General features: G+C 38.1%; 1 protein-coding gene and 1 long non-coding RNA gene across 11 annotated transcripts in view; one reads left to right on the top strand and one right to left on the bottom strand.

The window, feature by feature from the left end:
• The window catches only part of LOC117289041 (CMP-N-acetylneuraminate-beta-1,4-galactoside alpha-2,3-sialyltransferase-like), a 57,479-nt gene that overhangs the window by 11,077 nt on the left and 19,985 nt on the right, over positions 1–26,417 (bottom strand). For 4 of the 9 annotated variants that reach the window (XM_033769960.1, XM_033769966.1, XM_033769962.1 and 1 more), the window contains exons 4-8: positions 24,253–24,330; positions 23,657–23,885; positions 18,328–18,426; positions 15,616–15,669; positions 6,702–6,768 (exon numbers count right to left, since the gene is read on the bottom strand). In XM_033769960.1, coding sequence (XP_033625851.1) covers positions 6,702–6,768; positions 15,616–15,669; positions 18,328–18,426; positions 23,657–23,792 — 356 coding nt within the window. In that variant the 5' untranslated portion in view covers positions 23,793–23,885; positions 24,253–24,330. The remainder of the gene's footprint in view (positions 1–6,701; positions 6,769–15,615; positions 15,670–18,327; positions 18,427–23,656; positions 23,886–24,252; positions 24,331–26,417) is intronic. The other 5 variants (XM_033769967.1, XM_033769968.1, XM_033769964.1 and 2 more) reach the window with 4 other exon arrangements.
• LOC117289044 lies at positions 11,372–14,096 on the top strand. Of its 2 annotated transcripts, none has more exons than XR_004518921.1 (7): positions 11,372–12,556; positions 12,590–13,060; positions 13,094–13,171; positions 13,316–13,471; positions 13,616–13,738; positions 13,772–13,861; positions 13,895–14,096. It is a non-coding gene; the product is annotated as an uncharacterized LOC117289044 (long non-coding RNA). The 2 variants fall into 2 exon arrangements; XR_004518922.1 differs by having other exon boundaries at positions 13,772–13,939; positions 13,973–14,096.

Here is a 26,417-nt window from a genome sequence, read left to right as displayed (position 1 = left end):
TGTTTAGAAGTGTCTTTTCAGTCAGGAAGTTGGTTAAGATTCCGACCCTACCCCCTTCCCTCGCGTTACTGACAGTAAAGTCTCTCAGAATATGTATTCCAATTGCAGATTTTTCTTCCTTAATGGACACAATACATGTAGCTCAGGATATTTGGTGGCATCTCAAAAAATGCGAACACCTTTTGAAACTAAATTTTCACAGGTTGGTTTTGTTGTATCTATCATAAAGGACAGTAACAACAAAGCGGTTCTAAATGTACTATTCCTTTAAGACTGAAGTCTCAGACTCACGTAGTACATTCCAAGAGGTGTAGAAGATGACCCCAAGCTGACCCATTGCTAAGCAACCATTGTATCTGACAACATCCCACCCCCTTCATGGATGAACTGATACCACTACCCTCACAGTTAGCCTGACATCACAGCAGCTGCCAAGCACTATGTACACAGACATCAACTTGGGGCAAGTAATATGGATCACTTTATGTCAACTTTCTGTTTCCATAAGTTCAACATTAAGCATAACTACATACATGTATTGTGCACCATAGGGACTAATGCCTACATGTACATTTCATGCATGGGTATAAATCTGGCGCCGGAAGCTACAATTTGTTTCTGTTTTTTCCCCGTATTGGATATTGGTGCACATGACTCTTGCTTGCCTCAGTGAGAATAACATCTATTAATAATTGAAGCATCTTTAAAACAAAGTTATTTCAGGGATGTGGTAGGTAGGCTGTTGAAAAAAACGCTGACCACAATGAGCGAAAGCTTGCTTATATTTATCTTTGGTTTAAAAGTCTGTGATGTTCTATTATGGTTTTATCTGCACACTTTTAAAAAATCTGTTTTTCATTTTATATAAATAAATTATACCAATGAAATAAAAATGGATTTCCGGGAAAAAACAGAAAAATCACATGCCTGTACATTGCAACAACAGCATTTTGATTGTCTACTCTTTCCGTGTCGATAAAACGATTCTATAATTAATCTACCAGTCTGTTGTGCAGACCTACTTAATATTTTTTTTTATTTTTTACAAAGGAGCAGCTGTTAATAGAACAATAAGCAGCTGTTGAGCCCAATTTCAAAGAGCTGCTACACTGCTAACTGTAAAAAGCATGTTAACCTCTCGGTACCACAAAAGTGAATGACGTTTCATTTTTCTTGCAATGTTTCTACTACTAGTTAGACAAAAATTTGCAAACTAGTAAGAAGTGCTATGAAATTTGGCCCTTGTTTATATTTTGTTTTATTACTTATTTTACGTATTTAATAAATTTTTGTATGCAATTTAAAATGTTTACAAATTTAACTGTTTAATCTATTTGTTTATATCCAGCGCCTTGATGCGAAGCTTACCTTTATGCGTTTTATAAATGTCTCTTTATGATTTGTTATGGGCAGTACACGATGCTTGAAGCTGTCCTACATCTGACTATCATGCCAATGTTAGTCTTCCCAAAAATTCATTGAAAAGTAAACAACATACAAACCACCACACGGTCGGTTGGCAGCAATCAATTTTCATCGATAGGGAAAAGCGAATGAAGGCCATACATAAGAAATATTTACTAAAATGTTGCAATTGACTTTTTAGAATATGCAACAAAAGTGATCAGAAATAAATACATGGGGAAAGGGGTGCTTTTTTATTTTGGCTTTAATCATACTAGGGCACAAAACATATATTTTATAACATCCCTTTCAGAAATGTGTGGTTTTAGGTTTTATCAAAGGTAGTGTAAACCTTTGTTAATTTTCAATTATGTCCACGCACCAAGTGTATTCCCAAATAGGAATACACAATCTGAGGAGTGTATTCCCAAATAGGAATACACAATCTGAGGAGTGTATTCCCAAATAGGAATACACAATCTGAGGAGTGTATTCCCAAATAGGAATACACAATCTGAGGAGTGTATTCCCAAATAGGAATACACAATCTGAGGAGTGTATTCCCAAATAGGAATACACAATCTGAGGAGTGTATTCCCAAATAGGAATACACAATCTGAGGAGTGTATTCCCAAATAGGAATACACAATCTGAGGAGTGTATTCCCAAATAGGAATACACAATCTGAGGAGTGTATTCCCAAATAGGAATACACAATCTGAGGAGTGTATTCCCAAATAGGAATACACAATCTGAGGAGTGTATTCCCAAATAGGAATACACAATCTGAGGAGTGTATTCCCAAATAGGAATACACAATCTGAGGAGCATTATCTCAAACTCAAATTTGGGGGCATAATCAAAACTAATGTATTTTTTAGATGTTACCACATTATATTCAAAGTAAAATGTTTCTCAAAATGCTTTATACTATCGGTTGCTGCAAAGGCTTCTAACCAATAGTTTTTATAAACATTAAATTTAAGAGCAATTACCAAAAGCATACGTTCTCTTTAAAAATACATTTTGTGTATAATACTTCTTAAGATGCTCCACAGCGCTGGTACCTAAGGATCTACGCTCAGATGACAGACTAGAGACGCAGGGGACAATTAAAGACAGCAAATCCAAAAGAAAACAACCCAGGCCAGAACTCATATTACACAAAATTTGAAATCAAATAAGAGGCTCGCCAACCCAACATTAAAATGTCATCACTTTAAACTAGGGCAATTTATTCAAGTAACTTCTTCAGAGTATTAATTTCAGAGGGGGCGAGGAATGCGTCTCATGGGGGAAGGGATTGAGGGTTATAATACCATCCTCTCTGGCTGTGAATTTTATATTTGTTTTCATTTTGATAAAACTTGCCTTGCAGTAGAGACTTGGAAGGACTGATTAGGTGTATTCCATAAGACTAGACAATTCTAAACATACAGATAATGACACATGACCATTAATGCATTAGTAAGCCTCAACAACAATAGCCCATGGCCACCTCCGCTTTACATCAGCACTAGCAGAAGACATCCATAGACCTATGCATAGACTGATACGAACGCAATCTCCCCAGTATGCTGACCACATCAGATGGGCTGTTTCTTTTGCCAAAGCATTCAGACAAAAACCACTTCGAATTGATGTGAATTTGCATTTGAAGTAAATTGGTTGTTTTTGAACTCTTACAATCCTCCTTCACCTCTATAAGTTTCTAAGTATGATTTACAATGTACGGTACCTTCTTGTTCTGTTCTACATTGTAGCTCTCATTAAGTAGCGTTTGCTTTGTGTGTTTGTCCTGTTTCGTCCTTGTCTTAATGTTCTGTTGTCTTTTGAAAATACATGTGTGCCTTCATGTTGCCCGTTTCCTTGTGTCTTATATAATTTTTATTCTAATAGTTTTTAATACATCTTTGTTCAATAAACCTTCTTGAAAATTATTTGTATACTAATAAAACTGTACATTTTCCTTTATGGAAATAAATGCATGAAAAGAACCCCAAATCAGCACCTTTAAAGAACTCTGACTCCCCCCTGTTGCACCTTGTCCTCCGAGTGCAAACAGGCATCTACCAGCTCTCCATTGAATAAACTCCATCAAACCCAATCACTAACATGGCTTCAGTTAATAACACTCAGCGAACCTTTTGTATATCGAACAACCCGGACCCGCCACCCCCTGTCACTTTTAATTAATTCTGGTTAATGCAAGCATGGAGGTACTACATTTACATCCATGATGCAAGCTACATGTCCTGGGGTCGATTTCACAAAGAGTTAGGACCAGTCCTAACTTAGGACTAGTCCTAGGAGATATACAAATTGCATGGATAGTCCTAAGTTAGGACGAGTAACTGGTCCTAACTCGAGATAAGACTAGTCCTAACTCTTTGTTAAATCCACCCCAGACCCACTAACAAAATGGATGGGCTTTCATTCAGTCAACATTTCCTTACAGTCATAGACAGGAAGGTGCCTCAAATGTCTTCTACTCTCTGCATCTTTTTCATTTGAAGAAATTAGACCCTCAGAAAAGAAAAAAAAATGTTTTTTTAAATAATTCATTCTACAAAATTGCATGGCTTGATTTTCGCACAAACAATCTTTTTTCTACTACTTCTTTTCTTTCTGAATAAATATTTACAGATGATGGCACTGTTTCAAAACGAAAACAAAATTCATATGAAAGAAAAGAACTTTAAGAAAAACTTGTGTCAGGGGATGATCAAGAGGACCACAACCAAAGGTGTCTTGTCAAAACACAAGATATCTACTCATGCTGTCAGTGAACAAATAAAGAGTGAAAAGCATCGAAGATTGAGCTTTAAATTGAAATGTTCCATTCCTCTGCAAATACGTGATGGATTCAGAATATTAGCGGACCCTCTCTGTGCCATTATATTGATTAGAAGTGGTTGAGCTAATATGCCTTGCTTTCTAAAGGCGTGTGATGAATTTTATAATCTATACGAGTTGAGCTTGACTCTCAATTTTAAAGGTACATCATCGTTGTTAGTTTGGAAATGTAAAATCATCTTCGCAGTCTAGTTTTAAGAGTCACTTTCAAAAGGATTCTATTTATGGACCGTGCAAGTCTTGCGCAGACTGAAACAAACTTGAGAACTTTTTGGTCCAGCGTACATTGCTTTAGCAGAACGTGGTGATCAGAAAACAAAGTAGCACAAACAGTAATGGGTCTATATGCTCAAATACATGCTAGACTCGCACATTGGAAAATGATTGCACACAGCTTTTATTTGACCTTGTAGGCCTTCATAAACGCAACAACAAACTGAACTGTGGAAAACATCAGGATTTATTTCTATGGGGTGGGGTCTATAAGTGTCGATGTTTTAACTTTGACAGCGACTTTGCAGGAAATTTACAAGCTATGAGGTTTAAAATTATCCCAGGCTTTCTTTGAGCTACAAACCTGACTAAAACTACAAAGGTTTAACATTTACAATTTATTGAAGCTCTCATTCCAGACAAAGTATGACAACTCTATTTAAGGATAGCACCAATGAATAGTGCACATTTCTAGAAAACAAATTTTATTTCAAACCAATACTACGAGCAAGGACCCCTACGAGCAAGGATTTCTTTTTCAAAGAATCAGAGCAGAAACTTGACCTTTACCCTTGAATTAAGAGGGGTGGAGGTGGGAGTCTGAGGATCACAGAAGGACAGAAATGCCATGGTAAGCAAGACCATGAAACTGGGTCTGCACATTTAGGACTTTAAAAACAGGCTTTGATATAATATTGGCTTTTGAGGACCGCGAAAAACTTGTCAGAATGTCAGATTATTTTTTTGTTTAAAAGCCGTATCGTTTAATACAGGATACATGCAGCTAGAGTAGTGTGTGCAAATTTATTGATTACAGTCAATTTTCCCTCACATGTCAAATATTCATCACAATTTGCATACATGATGATATCTGGCTATTCTGTCATTTGGCAATCAAAACAATAAGTTGCACATACATGGATTGCACCATATGGAAAGAATCAAATCATTTGATTAAACAAAGTCCGTTCTGTGACACAAACGTTAAAATTTGATATATCATTAATAATATGTAGAAGAAAACAAAAAGGCACATCTAACTATAATAACTACAATTTCTATCAACTATTGGCGTTTAAGTGTATGCTATACATCATCATGCACTACAGACCTGCTTAGAAAAAATGGTTTCTATTTAGCGCTTAAATGAATGTTTATTCATACTGCGCTAAACTGTTTTATTATTATTACATCAAAGTAAAACTACATATATTATCATCCATGCTTTTATTTGTTGGAGTGTTGTTTTTATTCTGCCAAATTGTAAGAACTATGACAGGCCTGTAATTTCATCTTTGAGAGGGCAATGCCATTTTCATTTTGCAAATGGCACTTTCCATCAGCAAATCTCAAAGTCTATGGGGAACTTTTGAAGGGGCACCGAGGGTATCAATTTCATATGTAAGCAGCTCTATGAAATTGACCCTAGTACACTGTACACTGATGCGCAAATTCTAGGACTTTCCCAAACACTAAATGAAGTCAATTGTACAGATGTTGTGAATGATTTGACAGTCAATGTTTATAGCAAGGAAAATGTGTATGAATAATGGATTATGTACACAAAGAAAAAGAAAGAGGTTGATCAAATAATGAACAAGTTAAACCGTAGATTCCATCATGCACATTAAGCATCTCACATCAAGTTAGTGAATGCAAGTTCATGCCAATCAAACTTGAATTAAGTTCTTAAAATTGTTAAATATTATTAAGTTACTTTTTAAGAGTTCAGAATAACCATGCATGTGTAGGGATCATTGTGAACACTCACTGTTGCTTTTTTAATGTTTAGGATAAAACAGTTCTTTAAAAACGTAGTTTGGGAGGGTTGACATATTTCTACTTGACACATATTTTTCCTTGTTGTTTTATAATAAAAAACAACAACAAATTTATAAAAATGTCTCTTTTGTTTTGGATGCAAGATGGTTGCTAATTCACTGTAAGGGTTTCCCTTGATCAAAAATACGCACACAGATAAGTTTTGAAAGGAAAGGTGGCAGCAAATTTTCACTCCATTTTAGACGCAGCAAACCCAAGTACTATCCAGTATTAAGGAGTAATATCCTCACACAGAATGACAAACCCCACAAAGATAAGTAAACAACTTGGGAGCCTTCCTGCTATCCAGTATTAAGGAGTAATATCCTCACACACAAAAGTTGTTTTAATGAATCTATGTGAACTGCAATTCACAAACACTCAAAGGAGATTAATGTGAAACTTACCGATCTATTGGAACGGCTACAGTGCCTCCTACTTTGATACCACCGCCGAAATTCCCTCGGTTTGGGCCTTCAAAAAGAAGCAGACCATAAATATTACCTTACACATGAAAACAGTCAAATAATAAGACAGAGAAAAACAGTTATTAAAGTCAGGATACCTAAAGTTACTAAATCAAACATGAACAAATCAAAATAAATAAATGAAAATAAAACAATGATTGTCAGTTTAAAGTTGTTTGTAATAAAAGAATGAAGGCATTATGCAGGAGCAGTAAGGATGCAAAAACGCATACAAGTTTAAAAGTCTGAAAGCGTAATATTTCTGTAATTTATACTAGAACAGATTGGCAACCAATGTCCAATGCTCAACTGCCTTTATACCCTTTCTTTGTCATCAAAGCAGGGTGTTGTAGGCGTGGTTAGGCGTGGTTAGGACATTATAACCAACTCGTACAATGCCTGCACCATCTTTGACAACCAAGAAATGGCACCAAAGGTAGTTGAGCATAAGACATGGTTGCTAATCTGAGGAAACCCCTTACTTTGTTAGAAATGAACACAACTAAACAATATGTAAGTAACATACTTTATTTGGAACCAAAAACAATAAACCTCATATAATACATGAGTTATCAACAATCAAGATGAACTTTTGTAATGATCCGTTAGATGTTTTCTATAACAAGTTAATGGCCAAAAAATATAATGCAAACAAAGAAAGAGCACCTGCACTTTGATAATTTAATACAGACAGCTGCAAGGCTAGACCCTCATTAATAGTGATAAAAAAAGCATAATCTGATCATTATGAGATACAAGAAACCAATTAATTCTTATTCGAGGAACAGTTGGTTGACATTTATAATAAAGGATACGTTGGTTATTAACATATAAAAAAACTAATGACCATAAAAATGTACTTCGTAAGAAGCACTGGAGAGCTGCCGATATTATAAAACATTTTAAGAAAAGACCCCATAAGAGGTAATGTAGTTTTAGAGAAATATGTATTAATGTTCTCTTTTTTTGCATCGGGATGAATTTTGAATCGAGATGAACAGGGAAGAAATTTGATTTTGTTTTTATAAATGTAGCTGTGGACTACACTTTGTTGTATTTTGTTGCCACACAAACAATGCTATTTTTCTAAGTAAACAAACTCAGTGGGTTAAGGTCAAGGTTTTAAGTGCAGCTTATGTATGTCTAGTAAGCACAATAAGGGCTTTGTTAGCTTAGCATGAACTAGGTACAAAGAAATGCAGGGTTTAACAAAGCTGCTTAAGCAGTTATTGGTTAAATACAGCTAGAGATGTGGATCACAGAGCATGATACAATTGATATCTCAAGAAAATAACGTCTGTGTCTCTGAAAAATGTAAATAGAGGGCAGACAAATTAATCCTGAGTTTGCAGAATACCCACTCTAGTCAATGTTTGCAGGTTTAATACCCACTCTAGTCAATGTTTGCAGGTTTAATACCCACTCTAGTCAATGTTTGCAGGTTTAATACCCAATCTAGTCAATGTTTGCAGGTTTAATACCCACTCTAGTCAGTGTTTGCAGGTTTAATACCCACTCTAGTCAATGTTTGCAGGTTTAATACCCACTCTAGTCAATGTTTGCAGGTTTAATACCCACTCTAGTCAATGTTTGCAGGTTTAATACCCACTCTAGTCAATGTTTGCAGGTTTAATACCCACTCTAGTCAATGTTTGCAGGTTTAATACCCACTCTAGTTTCCCTTTTCTGGGAGTCCTTGGCTTCATCACAACCATAATATATTTGAAATGACGGGTGAAACCAACAAATGCAAGTGTTTCATCAAGTTGAATGTCTAACTTGGCAAATACTCTAACCGTACTAGCAAATAACCCAAACTTATTGACCGTACTAGCAAATAACCCAAACTTATTGACCGTACTAGCAAATAACCCAAACTTATTGACCGTACTAGCAAATAACCCAAACTTATTGACCGTACTAGCAAATAACCCAAACTTATTGACCGTACTAGCAAATAACCCAAACTTATTGACCGTACTAGCAAATAACCCAAACTTATTCACCGTACTAGCAAATAACCCAAACTTATTGACCGTACTAGCAAATAACCCAAACTTATTGACCGTACTAGCAAATAACCCAAACTTATTGACCGTACTAGCAAATAACCCAAACTTATTGACCGTACTAGCAAATAACCCAAACTTATTGACCGTACTAGCAAATAACCCAAACTTATTGACCGTACTAGCAAATAACCCAAACTTATTCATCGTACTAGCAAATAACCCAAACTTATTGACCGTACTAGCAAATAACCCAAACTTATTGACCGTACTAGCAAATAACCCAAACTTATTGACCGTACTAGCAAATAACCCAAACTTATTGACCGTACTAGCAAATAACCCAAACTTATTGACCGTACTAGCAAATAACCCAAACTTATTGACTGTACTAGCAAATAACCCAAACTTATTCACTGTACTAGCAAATAACCCAAACTTATTCTCTGTACTAGCAAATAAACCAATGGAGAAAAGAAAAGGGAAGAAGTTTTAGTTTTAGATTTTGAAAAGGCAAGGAAAGATACCACTACGCATACCCAACCATGTTGGTGTATGACAATTGCACTCTATACATGAACACTGTGCTTGTCAGAATACTCAGTGTGAGAACAAATTCAAAGGTTACTAAAAAAAATCGGATGTTATTTGGATCCATGACCAACTGCATTAAAGGGCAGACGGTTAACCACTAGACCACCCCCCCCCCCCTCCCCCCAATCTTGCACGCTCACGGAAAGGCCAGTTGTGCATTTCCCGGGCCGTAACCATAACTGGTCTGATTAGGTTCACCGGTAGTTAATTACTAACTTGAAACAGGTATTGGTTAAAGTTGCAAGAATGATCTTAAGATCATGATGTCAACTAACAAGTTGATGAAATAAATGTCCTCTGACATAAACTCAACAAGCAATTGTGTAAGAGACAAAATGCAACTATTTCTTTTGGGATTCTGTGCCAAATACAAACATTACTAGTACGGTTTTTAAATTGTATTGCTGCTTGTTAATCAACTTTTTCAGAATATGGTTTCAGCGAGTAACTCCATGAAAACAAAACCTACTGGCTGTCTTGTGCAATCACTATCAATTTTAACAAGACTTGATCATTTCACATAAATCATTTCAGGAAATAGCGTTTCTGCTTTTCAGAAAGCGACATTTACATTAAAATATTGAACAGCATGTGAACACTTCCTGGTGTAATTTCCGTTAACGCCGCCCCCCCCCCTCCCAAAACCCATTCTTTTAATCTACAACATTGCAGCCCAATCATTTGTGTGTTGAGTTACTGTGCGTTTAGTGTTTAAAAACACCTAAGGTTAGTCCAGGGCTTGGAATTAACAATGGAATACGTGTACCAGTGATATTGGCATCATGCCAGTAAACTCACAACAAGACTTGCTTGAATAATAATAATACCATTTATTATAACAATTTTTATGCTGATGAAAACCTTTCAATTAAGTACATAATGAGAAAAAAAACTTCTCTTGATGCTCGTTAATGTTGTTTTCAATGTATGTCAGACTGTGTGGTGTTTGTTTATTCTTCTCATTTTAATTCTAGTCCTGTAAAATGAATTCTGGTAAACATTTTGAGCTACAAGCCTTGTGGCCTCCTAGTAGTTTGATTGACTACAAGGGCTATCCAACATGTTTAAATTGTGCAGATATTTCAGGTTATTTAATCATAAATTTTCAGCTTTTTTGCAAAGGCCAAAACATTGGAAATCAGACTTAAAGTTCAGAATATCATGGCTAAAAATCAAGCCTGTTAAAAAACAAATCACAATTACCACCGAATGCAGTTATTAAAGTACAGAATACATGGCTAAAAATCAAGCCTGTTAAAAATCAAATCACAATTACCACCGAATGCAGTTATTAAAGTACAGAATACATGGCTAAAAATCAAGCCTGTTAAAAATCAAATCACAATTACCACCGAATGCAGTTATTAAAGTACAGAATACAAGGCTAAAAATCAAGCCTGTTAAAAATCAAATCACAATTACCACCGAATGCAGTTATTAAAGTACAGAATACATGGCTAAAAATCAAGCCTGTTAAAAATCAAATCACAATTACCACCGAATAGAATACATGAAAGTCAACATTCTAGTGGAATGCAGTTATTATTTGGAAAGCTTACACCCAGTCCCACATTTAATCATATTTCCCAAATCACTATTTGTATGCATTTATATAAATAATAAAATATAAATCAGAATGCACAGACTTTTTCATGACTTCAAGCGACTCGTAATCCGAAGGGAAATTAAGCGACGGAATTAAAAACATGTAATATCCCCGATGCAAATTGCACAACTATCCCCTCCGGAGTTAACGTGGTAAGCCTGCATACTGGAGTATCCTTAGTGGACGTTTGCCCATAAAGCTCAGATGACGAAGAAAGTAGAGGTCTGTATTACATGAAGAGAAATCAGTGGCAACCTCTCCTAAGACGACCAAGCTAAACACCTACATGAAAGTCAACATTCTAGTGGAATCCAGGCCACTCATGACAGCAATCTGGCAATCTGTTTAAGTACACAGATTTAGATCCCATATGTTTAGAACCACCCCCCCCCCCCTACAAAACACCTTCCCTCAGGTAGAGTACCCGGAAAGGAATTATCTTTACTAAGAGAAGAGATAAATGAAAGTGGTATGTTCAACCATGGGTAAACCACTTTGCAAATCAACGTTGGTATTGAGGTAGGGCTGTGGAGAGATTTTTGCTTTTTGTTTTCCCACATTGAGCTTTGATCTTCAAAAATAAGCACGCCCATATTTCTTTATTTTGGCTTACCGACCTATATGGTATAAATATTTGTTTTAAATAGTAATGGCCTCACATCTGTGATGAGCGCAGGCTCAATCTGTATTTTACTAAATGAAAAATGACGGATTGAAGAAGCAAACCAGAAAATCACAGCACTTGACAAGTCCAAATTCTTCAGACATCTACACCGCTGTAATTAAATGATATGTTCCAATTGCTGTACGTACCTGACCATTACAAATAAGCATTAAATCATTCAATGGATTAATTATTAATGCAACTGCAACCTATGCATATATGACACATGCAAAATAAATAAATTCATGAAATAAAACAAGGGTGAAGAAAATGAAGCCTAGACCTTATGGTATGAGTGAATTTCAATGAGTCAGTAAATGAACCAAAACTCATTTCTTCTTACTTTCCTATCAGCTAAATCTGGTGTCTTAATCCTCTACTTTTATTATTGGGACACAAGAAACAGCAAATTAGTGTGAGATGTTTTTTTCTGGTTTTATGTCTATCTACATGTGTATGTATGATCATGTAGCCCAGAAGCATATTGTTAACGCACACTTTAAACTTGCAATGTTGTTAACGCACGCTTTAAACTTCTAAGCTTCTGAACGGACATTTATTGTATTTTTTATAAATGCATCCAACCGCACAATTAGCACCAATAATAGGATGCAAAGGAAACCAGATCTGTTTCAGATGTGCGAGAAAAAACCCAAATGGAGAAAACCGAAGCAATAAGGTAGGGACTGTTAGTCCCAATCCATATTGCAAGGTAGGGACTGTTAATCCCAATCCATATTGCAAGGTAGGGACTGTTAATCCCAATCCATATTGCAAGGTAGGGACTGTTAATCCCAATCCATATTGCAAGGTAGGGACTGTTAATCCCAATCCATATTGCAAGGTAGGGACTGTTAATCCCAATCCATATTGCAAGGCTCTGATCTGAGGTGGGACTGTTAATCCCAATCCATATTGCAAGGTAGGGACTGTTAATCCCAATCCATATTGCAAGGCTCTGATCTGAGGTGGGACTGTTAATCCCAATCCATATTGCAAGGCTCTGATCTGAGGTGGGACTGTTAATCCCAATCCATATTGCAAGGCTCTGATCTGAGGTGGGACTGTTAATCCCAATCCATATTGCAAGGCTCTGATCTGAGGTGGGACTGTTAATCCCAATCCATATTGCAAGGTAGGGACTGTTAATCCCAATCCATATTGCAAGGCTCTGATCTGAGGTGGGACTGTTAAACCCAATCCATATTGCAAGGCTCTGATCTGAGGTGGGACTGTTAATCCCAATCCATATTGCAAGGTAGGGACTGTTAATCCCAATCCATATTGCAAGGCTCTGATCTGAGGTGGGACTGTTAATCCCAATCCATATTGCAAGGCTCTGATCTGAGGTGGGACTGTTAATCCCAATCCATATTGCAAGGCTCTGATCTGAGGTGGGACTGTTAATCCCAATCCATATTGCAAGGTAGGGACTGTTAATCCCAATCCATATTGCAAGGCTCTGATCTGAGGTGGGACTGTTAATCCCAATCCATATTGCAAGGTAGGGACTGTTAATCCCAATCCATATTGCAAGGTAGGGACTGTTAATCCCAATCCATATTGCAAGGTAGGGACTGTTAATCCCAATCCATATTGCAAGGCTGTGATCTGAGGTGGGACTGTTAATCCCAATCCATATTGCAAGGTAGGGACTGTTAATCCCAATCCATATTGCAAGGCTCTGATCTGAGGTGGGACTGTTAATCCCAATCCATATTGCAAGGTAGGGACTGTTAATCCCAATCCATATTGCAAGGCTCTGATCTGAGGTGGGACTGTTAATCCCAATCCATATTGCAAGGTAGGGACTGTTAATCCCAATCCATATTGCAAGGTAGGGACTGTTAATCCCAATCCATATTGCAAGGTAGGGACTGTTAATCCCAATCCATATTGCAAGGCTGTGATCTGAGGTGGGACTGTTAATCCCAATCCATATTGCAAGGTAGGGACTGTTAATCCCAATCCATATTGCAAGGCTCTGATCTGAGGTGGGACTGTTAATCCCAATCCATATTGCAAGGTAGGGACTGTTAATCCCAATCCATATTGCAAGGCTCTGATCTGAGGTGGGACTGTTAATCCCAATCCATATTGCAAGGTAGGGACTGTTAATCCCAATCCATATTGCAAGGCTCTGATCTGAGGTGGGACTGTTAATCCCAATCCATATTGCAAGGCTCTGATCTGAGGTGGGACTGTTAATCCCAATCCATATTGCAAGGTAGGGACTGTTAATCCCAATCCATATTGCAAGGCTCTGATCTGAGGTGGGACTGTTAATCCCAATCCATATTGCAAGGTAGGGACTGTTAATCCCAATCCATATTGCAAGGCTCTGATCTGAGGTGGGACTGTTAATCCCAATCCATATTGCAAGGCTCTGATCTGAGGTGGGACTGTTAATCCCAATCCATATTGCAAGGCTCTGATCTGAGGTGGGACTGTTAATCCCAATCCATATTGCAAGGCTGTGATCTGAGGTGGGACTGTTAATCCCAATCCATATTGCAAGGTAGGGACTGTTAATCCCAATCCATATTGCAAGGCTCTGATCTGAGGTGGGACTGTTAATCCCAATCCATATTGCAAGGCTCTGATCTGAGGTAGGATTCAAACAAGGGTCCAGAGAGGTGAAAGGCAGGGAATGAAACCACTGAGCCGACCTGACTGTCATCTGAGAACAATACATATGGTGTTCTATTCAGATAACAATGTTCTTGTTTTCTTTAAAAGCATAACAATTGTATTTAAGAAATGTCCAGATCAAGGTAATGATTATTAATGTATCCATAGATAGATGAATGGATGATCATTTCATATAAGACCTTTTGAAACAACGATAAAGGCATTACAAAATATTATCAGACTACAACTTAAAATGTATCAAGAGAAGCATGCATAATCAAGAGGGAGAAGGAGATGGAGGCCCCTCCCCCTCACCCGCCTTTAGAAAAATGTTAACTTTTGCACAAGTACCTGCAGGCATTGTTGGAACCTTCCTAAATCCACCAGAATCGACCAGCATCATCACCAAGAGGTTTTGATAAACTGACCCAAGTTTGCTTTGTGTGTGCATATATTACTTTCTGTTTCCTAGACCAACATCCAAACCAATGGACTCTGATGAACTCTTCTCAGATGACGTCACCATTTTATCTCTCACCATTCCTGAGAGTGGTTCTTAAGTACTTACACATGCTTGCTAGACACACACATTGCAAGAACTGTGCAAACATGTACAATGAAACGCAATGCTGGATGGCATTCTGCGTACGTTTCCTACGTCTGAATAGTCAACCTGCAATGCTACAATGTGACGTCAGAAAGAAGGGTCTAACAAGATTGGTGTGTCTGGTTGTTGTTGGGTGGGTAAGTAAAATCCACCAAACTCAGGCAAATAAACTAGCAAGTGGATTACGGTGGATTTAGAAGATAGTGTAATGGTTAATAAGAAGCAGTTTGTATCTATGCTTAGCAGTTGTCTAATAAGCCACATGCCTGGTGCCGCCGTCATGCTAATGTCATGCTTAGCAGTTGTCTAATAAGCCACATGCCTGGTGCCGCCGTCATGCTAATGTCATGCTCATACAGTGTACAACATGCTCACAAGTCCAGGTGGGTTCTAGTGACTAGACCTTAAACAGTTAAACCTCCCCAGCCCAGAATCAATCAGTCCGCCCTCCCTTTGCCTATCCTCATTCCCCCTCCCACAAAAGATACAACCGGATCTGCTTGTACATTACCGAATTGCAAAAAGTTCAGCAATCATTTGCATCAGAAACATTTGTTTCCTTTGAGGAGTATTGTGGTTTTGAATTTGCTACCACTATGTTTCCCACAGAAGATTTCTTCATTGGTTCAACACCTCTCAGGAAGTTCATCTTTCATTTTGGAAGAAGATGTTCTTTGATAAGGAACACTGCCCTAGGGACTAGCACCAGAACAACACCTCGTACACTGACCACAAAGATTCACCTGAATCCGGCTCGCTCTCTGGCTCAGTTGCAACACATATATGATCACGGTTCCCTACAGCGAAAACAAAGTCCCAAACACAAGGGGGGTGAATGAAACATTAAAAGCTATAAAATGACTTGAATGGCGTCAACAAGACAAGGAATGTCATCATGCCAAATGCTAACATTTCAATGAGAAGAAACAAAAATTAAAAACTAATTGTATGCAACAAATCACTTCTCTATTTATGCTGTGGCCATCTTGGTCATGTCTCCTTTGCGCACATGCAATCATGAGTACCAAATCTCAAAGGGGACCAGTCTATTTTGCCCCTCCAGCCTCGGTTTGGCTTTACATACTTGATTGAGAGATAACACAAGCAAGATGGCCACAACTTGACAAAGTGAAGTTGCAAGTTTAATATCAAATAATCAATCTAAAAATATATGTTAAAGTTCACGATTGGGCACACCCTTACTGACTTAGTGACAGTGTATCCAAACTCCTAAATGCTTTCTGTGGCTACCCGCCCAGTTAAGAGTATGTAGTTGCCAATGTTTAAAGTCCATCTCCCTTGTTTCTTTCCAATACTTTTGTTCAATTTCATGCATTTCAGAGTTCAAATCATCTTAGAAACTCTTGCTTTAGTGTTTAAAAGATACTGCCCCATTTTGTTCTCTTTTGTCACACATTACTTTGCAGCACATGACATCCTTATGTATAACATCTGGTCATGGACAAATACCACACAAACTGTGTCAGTTACCACTCAAAAATAATTATTTTATAAACTCAATATGTGAGCATTTAGTATGCAAACAGCGTATTCTGTCTGAGTATTTAGCAATAAAAACATTCCCTGGTATGATGAAACTACATTAAGTCAGGAAAGTTATTATTCAATCCCATCCCCAACACCTTTCAACTCCTTCCCCAAGTACACTGCTGCACATCATGTAAAAACACCAAACATATGTTGAAATAAAAGCTGTTGTTTTAGCCAAACATCTGCAACTTATAGGCTTAACCTCTTTTAATCAATTTATAACAAAACACCATTGGTTATCTTTCTAAATCAACACATGCAGCAAAGAAGGGGAAATAAAATTTTCAGCAAAAACAAATATTATCTTTAATTATAGAATGAGACTTTTCTTTTTAAATAGAAAGAACATTGCCTTAGAAGGTAATCTCAGAACTTTTTATTCAAATGTGAGCAGCACTTAAGCTTGGAAACCCTGTTGAAGTTGTTCAGCTATTGAGAAATCCGATAGGAACATCAAACGGATCAAAACCCAATAATGCCACTGAAAATAAGCAATGCAATTGAACCCCTCTCAGAAACAAGATACTAGCGAGCCAGGGGAAAAAAAAATTAATGATTTGTTTTATCTAAAATCCTGTATAATGCCAACATGGGGGGGGGGGTTACAAAGACTCATTTGTCAGTGAAAGTTGATGAAAATATACTATAAGTATAGGCCTCTGTTCAATATTTACAAACAAATTATTTCTACATCCTTATCGGATTTGTGTGCCCACCATGTTGGTACTGTGGTGCAGGTTTGATTGCAATGTTGTAGGATTGGAATTAGCTGATTTTTTGTCAGCAGAAATCTGCTATTAAGCATAGCTTAGCAGAAAAAGTAATCAAGCACAAACAATTTTGCTTACCAGTCGATAAAAAAACATATCATGTGTACCATACGTGACTGGTGTCCTGTTTATGTTTTGCTGAGCAAAAATTGACACAAATAACTTTCTGTTCTTTAAAAGCATTTGAACATATGTATGAAACTGTGCAATTATTTCCTGGTAAAGGGTCACTTCAGTGAAGGAAACAAACATTTCTATGTAACATTTCAAAGGACAGCTACATGTACAATAGAGGAAATGACCGCACAGCGTTCTATTTCTCTGTATATTTCTGCATTATTATAGACAGAGCTCAATATTGAGGGGAAAATATTCACAAGACTGCTAGCCGGCAGTTCAAAAATGGTTCTGGACCAAAATTGATTTTATAAGACAAGAATCAAAATGAGTTGAACAAGCACTAATAGAAGATCTATATCAAGTATACTTGATGCCAGCAGGGATAGGCCTAGAGGCCTATAGGCGTATAGGTCTATGTAATAAGTAACTTTTAGTTCTTTGTTGGCGGAACAAATTGGCGTAGCACCTTTAAGGTTCGATGGTGCTCTAGTACCGTAAGGTACAACATCAAATAATGGTTCAGTTGGTAAAGCGCTGGCATGTCAATCTGGAGGTCAAAAGTTCAAATCCTGCTCCAGTCAATTTGTCTTTGTTCATTCCCCCAATTTGTTACTAAGACAATGTAAGCAAAGTTTTATAATCTCATTTAGCATGAAGAGCAGTAACATGCATTTCTCAAGTACACATTCAAACTAAAATATTGAACCAAAACAGCCTGGGTCATTCACGTGCAGTGCAGATCTGAGTCTGCTCCTTTTCACTTATTTTGCATGCAAATTTGAAAGACCATACAGTTTGAAGAAATAGAAAAATAACCATCAAGAATTTATCATGTCACATGTTGAGAACAATTACATTTTTGGTCTTCATAAAAATTTGCTATAACAGGAAGAAAAAAAAATCCCAGTATGGTCTTTCAAGGCTTACTTCTAGATACTTACAAAAAAAACTTAAAAATGCAAGCTAACTTGTTGATAAATTTTGTTCTTGAGCAGACAAGTTCAGCAGATTCACCTGTTAAAAGAATGCGTTGACATTTGGCTGGTCCCCTCCCAGTCTGAATGGGGCGAAGGTTCTGTTGGTCAAACTGGTACCACACCTCGTCCATGTCAACTGCATATAACATCATCCATATTCAAAATAGTTTGTTTTTCAGTTTGAGGTTGAGAGTAAATAGATCACAAGTCCAAATAACTGCTTAAAATATTTTTTCCCCAAGTCAGTAAAAACCAGGAAAGTGCAAACTGCCTGTTACATGAATTTAGTACTGTTTGTTTATTTTGCTAGGGATTAAAACAGGTGTTTTAGTAAAAACCAGGAAAGTGCAAACTGCCTGTTACATGAATTTAGTACTGTGTGTTTATTAAGAAGAACATATTGGTGGGTCAGCAACATTGCTTCCGGGTCATGGACGCCTGACCTTTTCCATTCATCTACAAAAGTACTGTGAGAATGTTAATCTGGGAAGGTACATGTACATATTGGTGGGTCAGCAACATTGCTTCCCGGTCATGGACGCCTGACCTTTTCCATTCATCTACAAAAGTACTGTGAGGATGTTAATCTGGGAAGGTACATGTACATATTGGTGGGTCAGCAACATTGCTTCCCGGTCATGGACGCCTGACCTTTTCCATTCATCTACAAAAGTACTGTGAGGATGTTAATCTGGGAAGGTACATGTGCATATTGGTGGGTCAGCAACATTGCTTCCCGGTCATGGACGCCTGACCTTTTCCATTCATCTACAAAAGTACTGTGAGGATGTTAATCTGGGAAGGTACATGTGCATATTGGTGGGTCAGCAACATTGCTTCCGGGTCATGGACGCCTGACCTTTTCCATTCATCTACAAAAGTACTGTGAGGATGATAATCTGGGAAGGTACATGTACATACTGGTGGGTCAGCAACATTGCTTCCGGGTCATGGACGCCTGACCTTTTCCATTCATCTACAAAAGTACTGTGAGAATGTTAATATGGGAAGGTACATGTACATATTGGTGGGTCAGCAACATTGCTTCCGGGTCATGGACGCCTGACCTTTTCCATTCATCTACAAAAGTACTGTGAGGATGTTAATCTGGGAAGGTACATGTACATATTGGTGGGTCAGCAACATTGCTTCCCGCTCATGGACGCCTGACCTTTTCCATTCATCTACAAAAGTACTGTGAGGATGTTAATCTGGGAAGGTACATGTACATATTGGTGGGTCAGCAACATTGCTTCCGGGTCATGGACGCCTGACCTTTTCCATTCATCTACAAAAGTACTGTGAGGATGTTAATCTGGGAAGGTACATGTACATATTGGTGGGTCAGCAACATTGCTTCCCGCTCATGGACGCCTGACCTTTTCCATTCATCTACAAAAGTACTGTGAGGATGTTAATCTGGGAAGGTACATGTACATATTGGTGGGTCAGCAACATTGCTTCCCGCTCATGGACGCCTGACCTTTTCCATTCATCTACAAAAGTACTGTGAGAATGTTAATATGGGAAGGTACATGTACATATTGGTGGGTCAGCAACATTGTTCCCGGTCATGGACGCCTGACCTTTTCCATTCATCTACAAAAGTACTGTGAGGATGTTAATCTGGGAAGGTACATGTACATATTGGTGGGTCAGCAACATTGCTTCCCGCTCATGGACGCCTGACCTTTTCCATTTATCTACAAAAGTACTGTGAGAATGTTAATATGGGAAGGTACATGTACATATTGGTGGGTCAGCAACATTGCTTCCGGGTCATGGACGCCTGACCTTTTCCATTCATCTACAAAAGTACTGTGAGAATGTTAATATGGGAAGGTACATGTACATATTGGTGGGTCAGCAACATTGCTTCCGGGTCATGGACGCCTGACCTTTTCCATTCATCTACAAAAGTACTGTGAGGATGATAATCTGGGAAGGTACATGTACATAAAATTGCACTCTGCTCCTAGTGGATGATACCAATGCCTATATCCTTAGTCTAGCCTTGTCATACTAGGTGATTTAAAAAAAGAAATTAAACAAATAAATTCCAATATTAAGATATTAGTTTGAAGATGCCCTGTTTCACTGCCAGGAAGAAGGATATAATGAAAGTATGCCCAACAGAAGATCCTCCAGCAATTCATGTCCCAAATTGTGCTTCAAGATTGGGATTGGGATTACTAACTTAAGGTGTTTAGAGGAACACAGTTTACATGTACTCCTCGCAAGAAGAAAGCGGAAGGAGGGGGGGGGGGGCAAGCCTGGTGGCAAACCTATTGAGGGTTTACCACTAAACATTGATAGAGACATGTTGCAATTGATCTTGACATCTGCTCCTTCAATGGATACGGAGGGTTTGTCTGTCTGGTCTAAGAATCAATCCAGAATTCATTCCGAGGAAATCCAAACCTCATTAGATTGAGCCAGTTTCAAGGGCATATTCCTTGGGCAGGAAGACTGGACTACACTTAACACTCAAACATGTATTCAACACTACCATAACCGGTTGCCTGTAAGTTATCTGGACAGGCGGCTCAGAAATCAAGAATTAGCAATTCATTGGTAAGTGAGTTTCCGTGACACACAATAAACAATTCAGGTTACAAAACATAGGTAAAAGAAACCCTGTACTTTCTAATATTATTCATTATGGCAACTTGCCCACATGTACATGTATGTGTACTGCACTTCCACTGCAGGCCTCCACATGTTTACAGCTTCACATAACATGTTCTTTTAAAAAAACTTCAAAAAACCTCATGGCATGGTTGACCCAGAAACTAGGCTAGGAATGTATTCAAACTTCAAACACTCATCAACACATTTTGACATCATCATCAGTATAGTTATTATTTTTGAGGGGGGGGGGGAGGTAACATTTTATCCTAATATGAGTGTTGCAAAATTACTAGTCAGGCAGAATTATAATTCTGAGTGTTTGTACAGAGGCAGGAAGTCCAAATAAGTCATGGCCCATTTTCAAATGGAATGATAATTGGAACTACCTTGTAAGAATACAGGGAACCCAACAAAGATGGCCACATTAAGATAAAGGTCAACTACTACATGGTAAAGGTCAACTACTACATGGTACATGTAGCAGACAAGTCAGGCTAATGCCACAGACCTTTATAATGATGTCTGCCAATGTGGAGACTTTATCATGAAAACTGGCCAAGCAACTTCAAGAATAAAACTTCAAGCACTTTGTTTGGAATAAATCGTCCTAAAAGACCCCTCTCTTATGAAAAGGCAAGTCAGTTTTCTTTTGTAAAATAAGGTAAATGTGATTCTCTACAAGAAAATGCAATGGGCATCAAGGCAATGACCAGCAAAGGGGCATTAAGGCTCAACTTGAGACAGACCTTCAGATTTTGTTAGTAATTTTCTACTCTAGCTGAGTCACCCCTTTCTCTTAAATTAACCATGACCTAAACCCCCCCCCCCCCCCTCTCCATGATGTCGGACAGTTAGTGGTCCAAATAAAATATTCATCCTGGAATTTTTCTCCATACCTAATCGACCAAATGAAAAGATGGACAGACCAAGAAGCGCCTGAAGCCTGATTAGTGAGTACTGCAAGTATGGTGAACATTTGTCATGAGCTTTGCAGGTCTGTGGCCGACGCACTCTGTGCACGCAAAGTTTTGTTTTCTCTCTTAAAAACCTTAGTACTGGGGTGAAGCAAACACATGTTTTTTGTATCTTACATGTAACTGTGCCAGGAGGTAGAAGCAAACAACATTAGCAGAATTGACTTCTTTGACAGTACAAGAATGTCTTGAGAAAATGTAACGCAAATGCATCGTTTGCAAATTGAAACATGAAGTGTGTACAATTTCAACATACATTTGATGCCGTGAATATTTTTTTTTAATAATCCTTTGAAGGCAATCATTTATTTATTTTGCAAATGATATTTTTTGTGATTTGATTTACTACATGTAGGTAGTAAATCAAATCATAAAAAAACTTACGTCACAACATAATCTCTGACCAATATTTAAGCAAACGCTACAAAAAAATTACTTTTGCTATTCACATATAATGCAAACTTTCATGAATATGCAAAAATACATATTTTCATAATTTTGCATAAAACTGCCTATTTTCATAATGTAAATTCAAGATAATACAAATGGAAATCATCATCAATCTATGCCTTAACGTAAATTTTCCTCAGCAGCACCCATGAATATAAATAAAAAACTTACGCTTTTCATTAATGCAGAATCAAATAATGAAACAAGAGTTCTGGTACATGAGACTGTAAAGTGACACAGACATCTCTAGACAAAGGCCCCCTTGGGCAATCAAGGCGTCAGTCCATTTCTGCAATCCGCATGTTCGCATGTCTTCAATTTGGTTACCGCTCTATTTTATTTGTATATTTTTACTTGTTCGCAGCAAGATAATCGAGCTGTAGCTATGGAGACCACTAATTAAGTCACAAATTCTGCGTACCGTGGTAGGACAGATGGTAAAAGCACCTGTGTTTCTTAAGATATTTCTTATGTAGGGATACGCCCTCTTAAATGATACGTTTTGATTATCACCAATAAAATACAGATTTAACCATTACAAAACTGTTTATTGAAACTTGAAAAGACCTGTTGATTTGAAGGAACATTAGAAACAGGTTTGGTTCTTAAGCTGGCAGGTTTGTCTTTTTACAAGTCACTACTAAGATTGAGAATTATATGTTATGTGTTGGAGAAAATGTCTACCTCAACAGTGGGGGACAGGTAATTGCTGACAAAAGGGGTGCATAATATCATCCAAACTTTAGTGATAAGTTATAAATTGAAACAAGTCTTTTAGTTTTAATCAAGATTCTGGGCACAGGATCTTTGGTGCTTTAGAAGTACAGCAATATTTATTCATCTGAAGATAATAACTGCTTCTTTGGCTCATCAAGCAGACGTACAAATTTCAGAAGTTTTTTTCTTCCAAACTTTAACTTTCTAGAGCTTTTCGCTCCTAACTTCAACTTTCTAGTTCTTATTTTATATTTCTATCAACCCCTCCCCCTCCCTCTTTAGTTTGAATACAAACTTCATATTCAACAGTGAGCTGCCGTCCTTGGGTCACCCATGGTTAACCATTGATCAGTTGATGAACTGGGAGCAGGAACCAACATGACAGATTTCTCTTGAGGCTTCGAACTATGACAACATTAATCAAATCACTCGGCGATGCATTTCCATGGTTACAGACATTCACATGGGACAAACAGCCTCTGGATCCAGGCATTTGAATCTTGAGGCATCATGCAAGATGAAAATAAAAAAATCTACGTTGAAAGGTGGATGTTAAGTAATACAAAAAACACACAATCCAGTTTTGGTACCTACTTTTAGTTTCAACGAATTTGTTCTTGTTTCTTCCTCCGATTGACAACATGAAGCATAAGTCGAGTATAAGGAGCACCATTACAACTAATAAGATGTACATCAGCGTTCGGACATTGAATCTAACTGCCAAGCCCATGGTGGTAGTGGTGGCTGCAGTATTGGTGCAGAGTACCAGGTGCAGAGTACCAGTTAGGAGTGACTGTTGGGAAGACTTCGACCAGTAGTTATTCTGGAAATCAGAAAAGGATAACAACATTCAAACCTATAATTCTTATTCAATATCAACCTTTCAATAAAACACATGTAATAATAACACACACTTTCTGCTTAAAATAGAGTGCCTATAAATCTGAACTTAGTTAGATAACCAATGAGATAATATTGTTCAGAACACTGATTTACAAAATCAGAAATGAACAGGATACAGTCACAAAGTTTGACATGGTAGTTTTGGTAGTAACCTTATTCTGGTACAAGCATAATGTTATACATTCTCAGCTACTTCTTGTGCCTAAGTACCTCAATGAAATTGGGACAAAGGAAGCGACCACTCAACAACACAAATCATTTTGAATGATTAAAAAATGATTGCTTACCAGAGACAATTTACTGACTGGAACTCATATCACCACTCTCAGTTGGTGTGTGTGTGGCCTAGATTTGACAATACTTCCCTGAAAGTACAGTATGGGTTTTTGTTTGTGAGAGAAAGTTTCCAGGAAACTATTGTTAAAAGAAACCAAAAATTCTCTAAAAGCTCTGGCCTTGTGGGTGGTTGTGATTAGGGCCAGTTCAAGATAGACAGGGTAGATGGGCAGTGTCACTGTTCTTCTGATTATCCTACATGTACATACAGTACACACCTGAATACATCACTCACCAACATTTTGAGTGGTGATCAAAATCATCAAGGAAGATCAACAAAGGATCTGAAATAGGGGGCACATACACCACCTGTACATTGTATGCGTGAACCTTTGGTACATTACATGGAAACCCGTTATTGTTATTGACTTTAAACTGTAAAAAAACACACACAAAAATACATGTACCCATGCGTTCACAGTGTACTTTGAAAGTTCCTATATGTCATTCACAGCAGTCCATTAAATAACCACTGACACCGGTTCACTATGTACACGTATGACCCAGAAATCTTTGTAATACCCAATGATTCACCCCCAAAATGATAAATAATATGACCCCTTCCCTTTATAGCTTATCAGCATCTGGCAAATATTATTCTTCTTCTTTTCTTGACGTCCCCTGTGCCCAGAGTCATCAGCTTGCCAAACTCCCCCAACCCATCTTCTTGACCCATCAGCTTGCCAAACTCCCCCAACCCATCTTCTTGACCCATCAGCTTGCCAAACTCCCCCAACCCATATCTTCTTGACCCATCAGCTTGCCAAACTCTCCCAACCCATATCTTCTTGACCCATCAGCTTGCCAAACTCCCCCAACCCATATCTTCTTGACCCATCAGCTTGCCAAACTCCCCCAACCCATATCTTCTTGACCCATCAGCTTGCTAAACTCCCCCAACCCATATCTTCTTGACCCATCAGCTTGCCAAACTCCCCCAACTCATATCTTCTTGACCCATCAGCTTGCCAAACTCCCCCAACCCATATCTTCTTGACCCATCAGCTTGCCAAACTCCCCCAACCCATATCTTCTTGACCCATCAGCTTGCCAAACTCCCCCAACCCATATCTTCTTGACCCATCAGCTTGCCAAACTCCCCCAACCCATATCTTCTTGACCCATCAGCTTGCCAAACTCCCCCAACCCATATCTTCTGAACCCATCAGCTTGCCAAACTCCCCCAACCCATATCTTCTTGACCCATCAGCTTGCCAAACTCCCCCAACCCATATCTTCTTGACCCATCAGCTTGCCAAACTCCCCCAACCCGTAACTTCTTGACCCATCAGCTTGCCAAACTCCCCCCAACCCATCTTCTTGACCTACATGTACGTGGAAATGTACTCATTGATCCAACATTAGATTTGACTTTACTCAGAATTTAACATTCAGTTCAGGGGGTCTGGTCAGGCCTAACTAATGCTTTTTTTCTGAGAATAGGGTCCAACTTTTCTAAATGAGATGTAACCACTCAAGAAATGGCGCAAACAAATGTATTTTTTAAAAACCATCCATAATTCGAAACAAGGTGGCCATAAGAACCTCCCACCTCATAATAGAACCTTCATTTAAATCAATGTAACCAAACTGAGGCTGGCAGGAGAAATAGTCTGGTTTATTTTAGTACAATAAATATTATCCATTACCCCGTTATTGAATACAGGGAACATGACCAAGATGGCAGCATTATGATAAAGGTGTACACTCTACTTGAAATACAATGAATTATTAGCTGGCCACTGATCAATTACACATTGCAAGGTGAAACCAGTGCTTTACAGAAGCCCTACTCCCCCCCCCCAACATCCTTCTACCTGTACGTCCCATGTTATCAATTATCAGATCTCAAGGGCTCAGTCAGTGTTTAGTCATAAAGAGACCAGGTTCAGGCCTTTACTTTTCAGCCCACTCTGCAAAGACAGGACATTTTATTGACCTTAAAAACACTTGAACCAGGAAGTCATACTACCATGGTATATTATTGTTAGAGAGGCCTGAGAACCAACAGGTACACTGTCAATACACAATGTATGATCAGGGGTCATAATGCATTCATACTTTGTTGAGTGCTCCGCAGAAGGGCATGGAACACAAATTCTACCAGTAAAGGGGT

The sequence above is a fragment of the Asterias rubens genome, chromosome 4 (genome assembly GCF_902459465.1).
Source record: "Asterias rubens chromosome 4, eAstRub1.3, whole genome shotgun sequence".
NCBI lineage: Eukaryota > Metazoa > Echinodermata > Asteroidea > Forcipulatida > Asteriidae > Asterias > Asterias rubens.
Note: the sequence above shows the minus strand (reverse complement) of the source record. Positions and strands in the feature narration are given on the sequence as shown.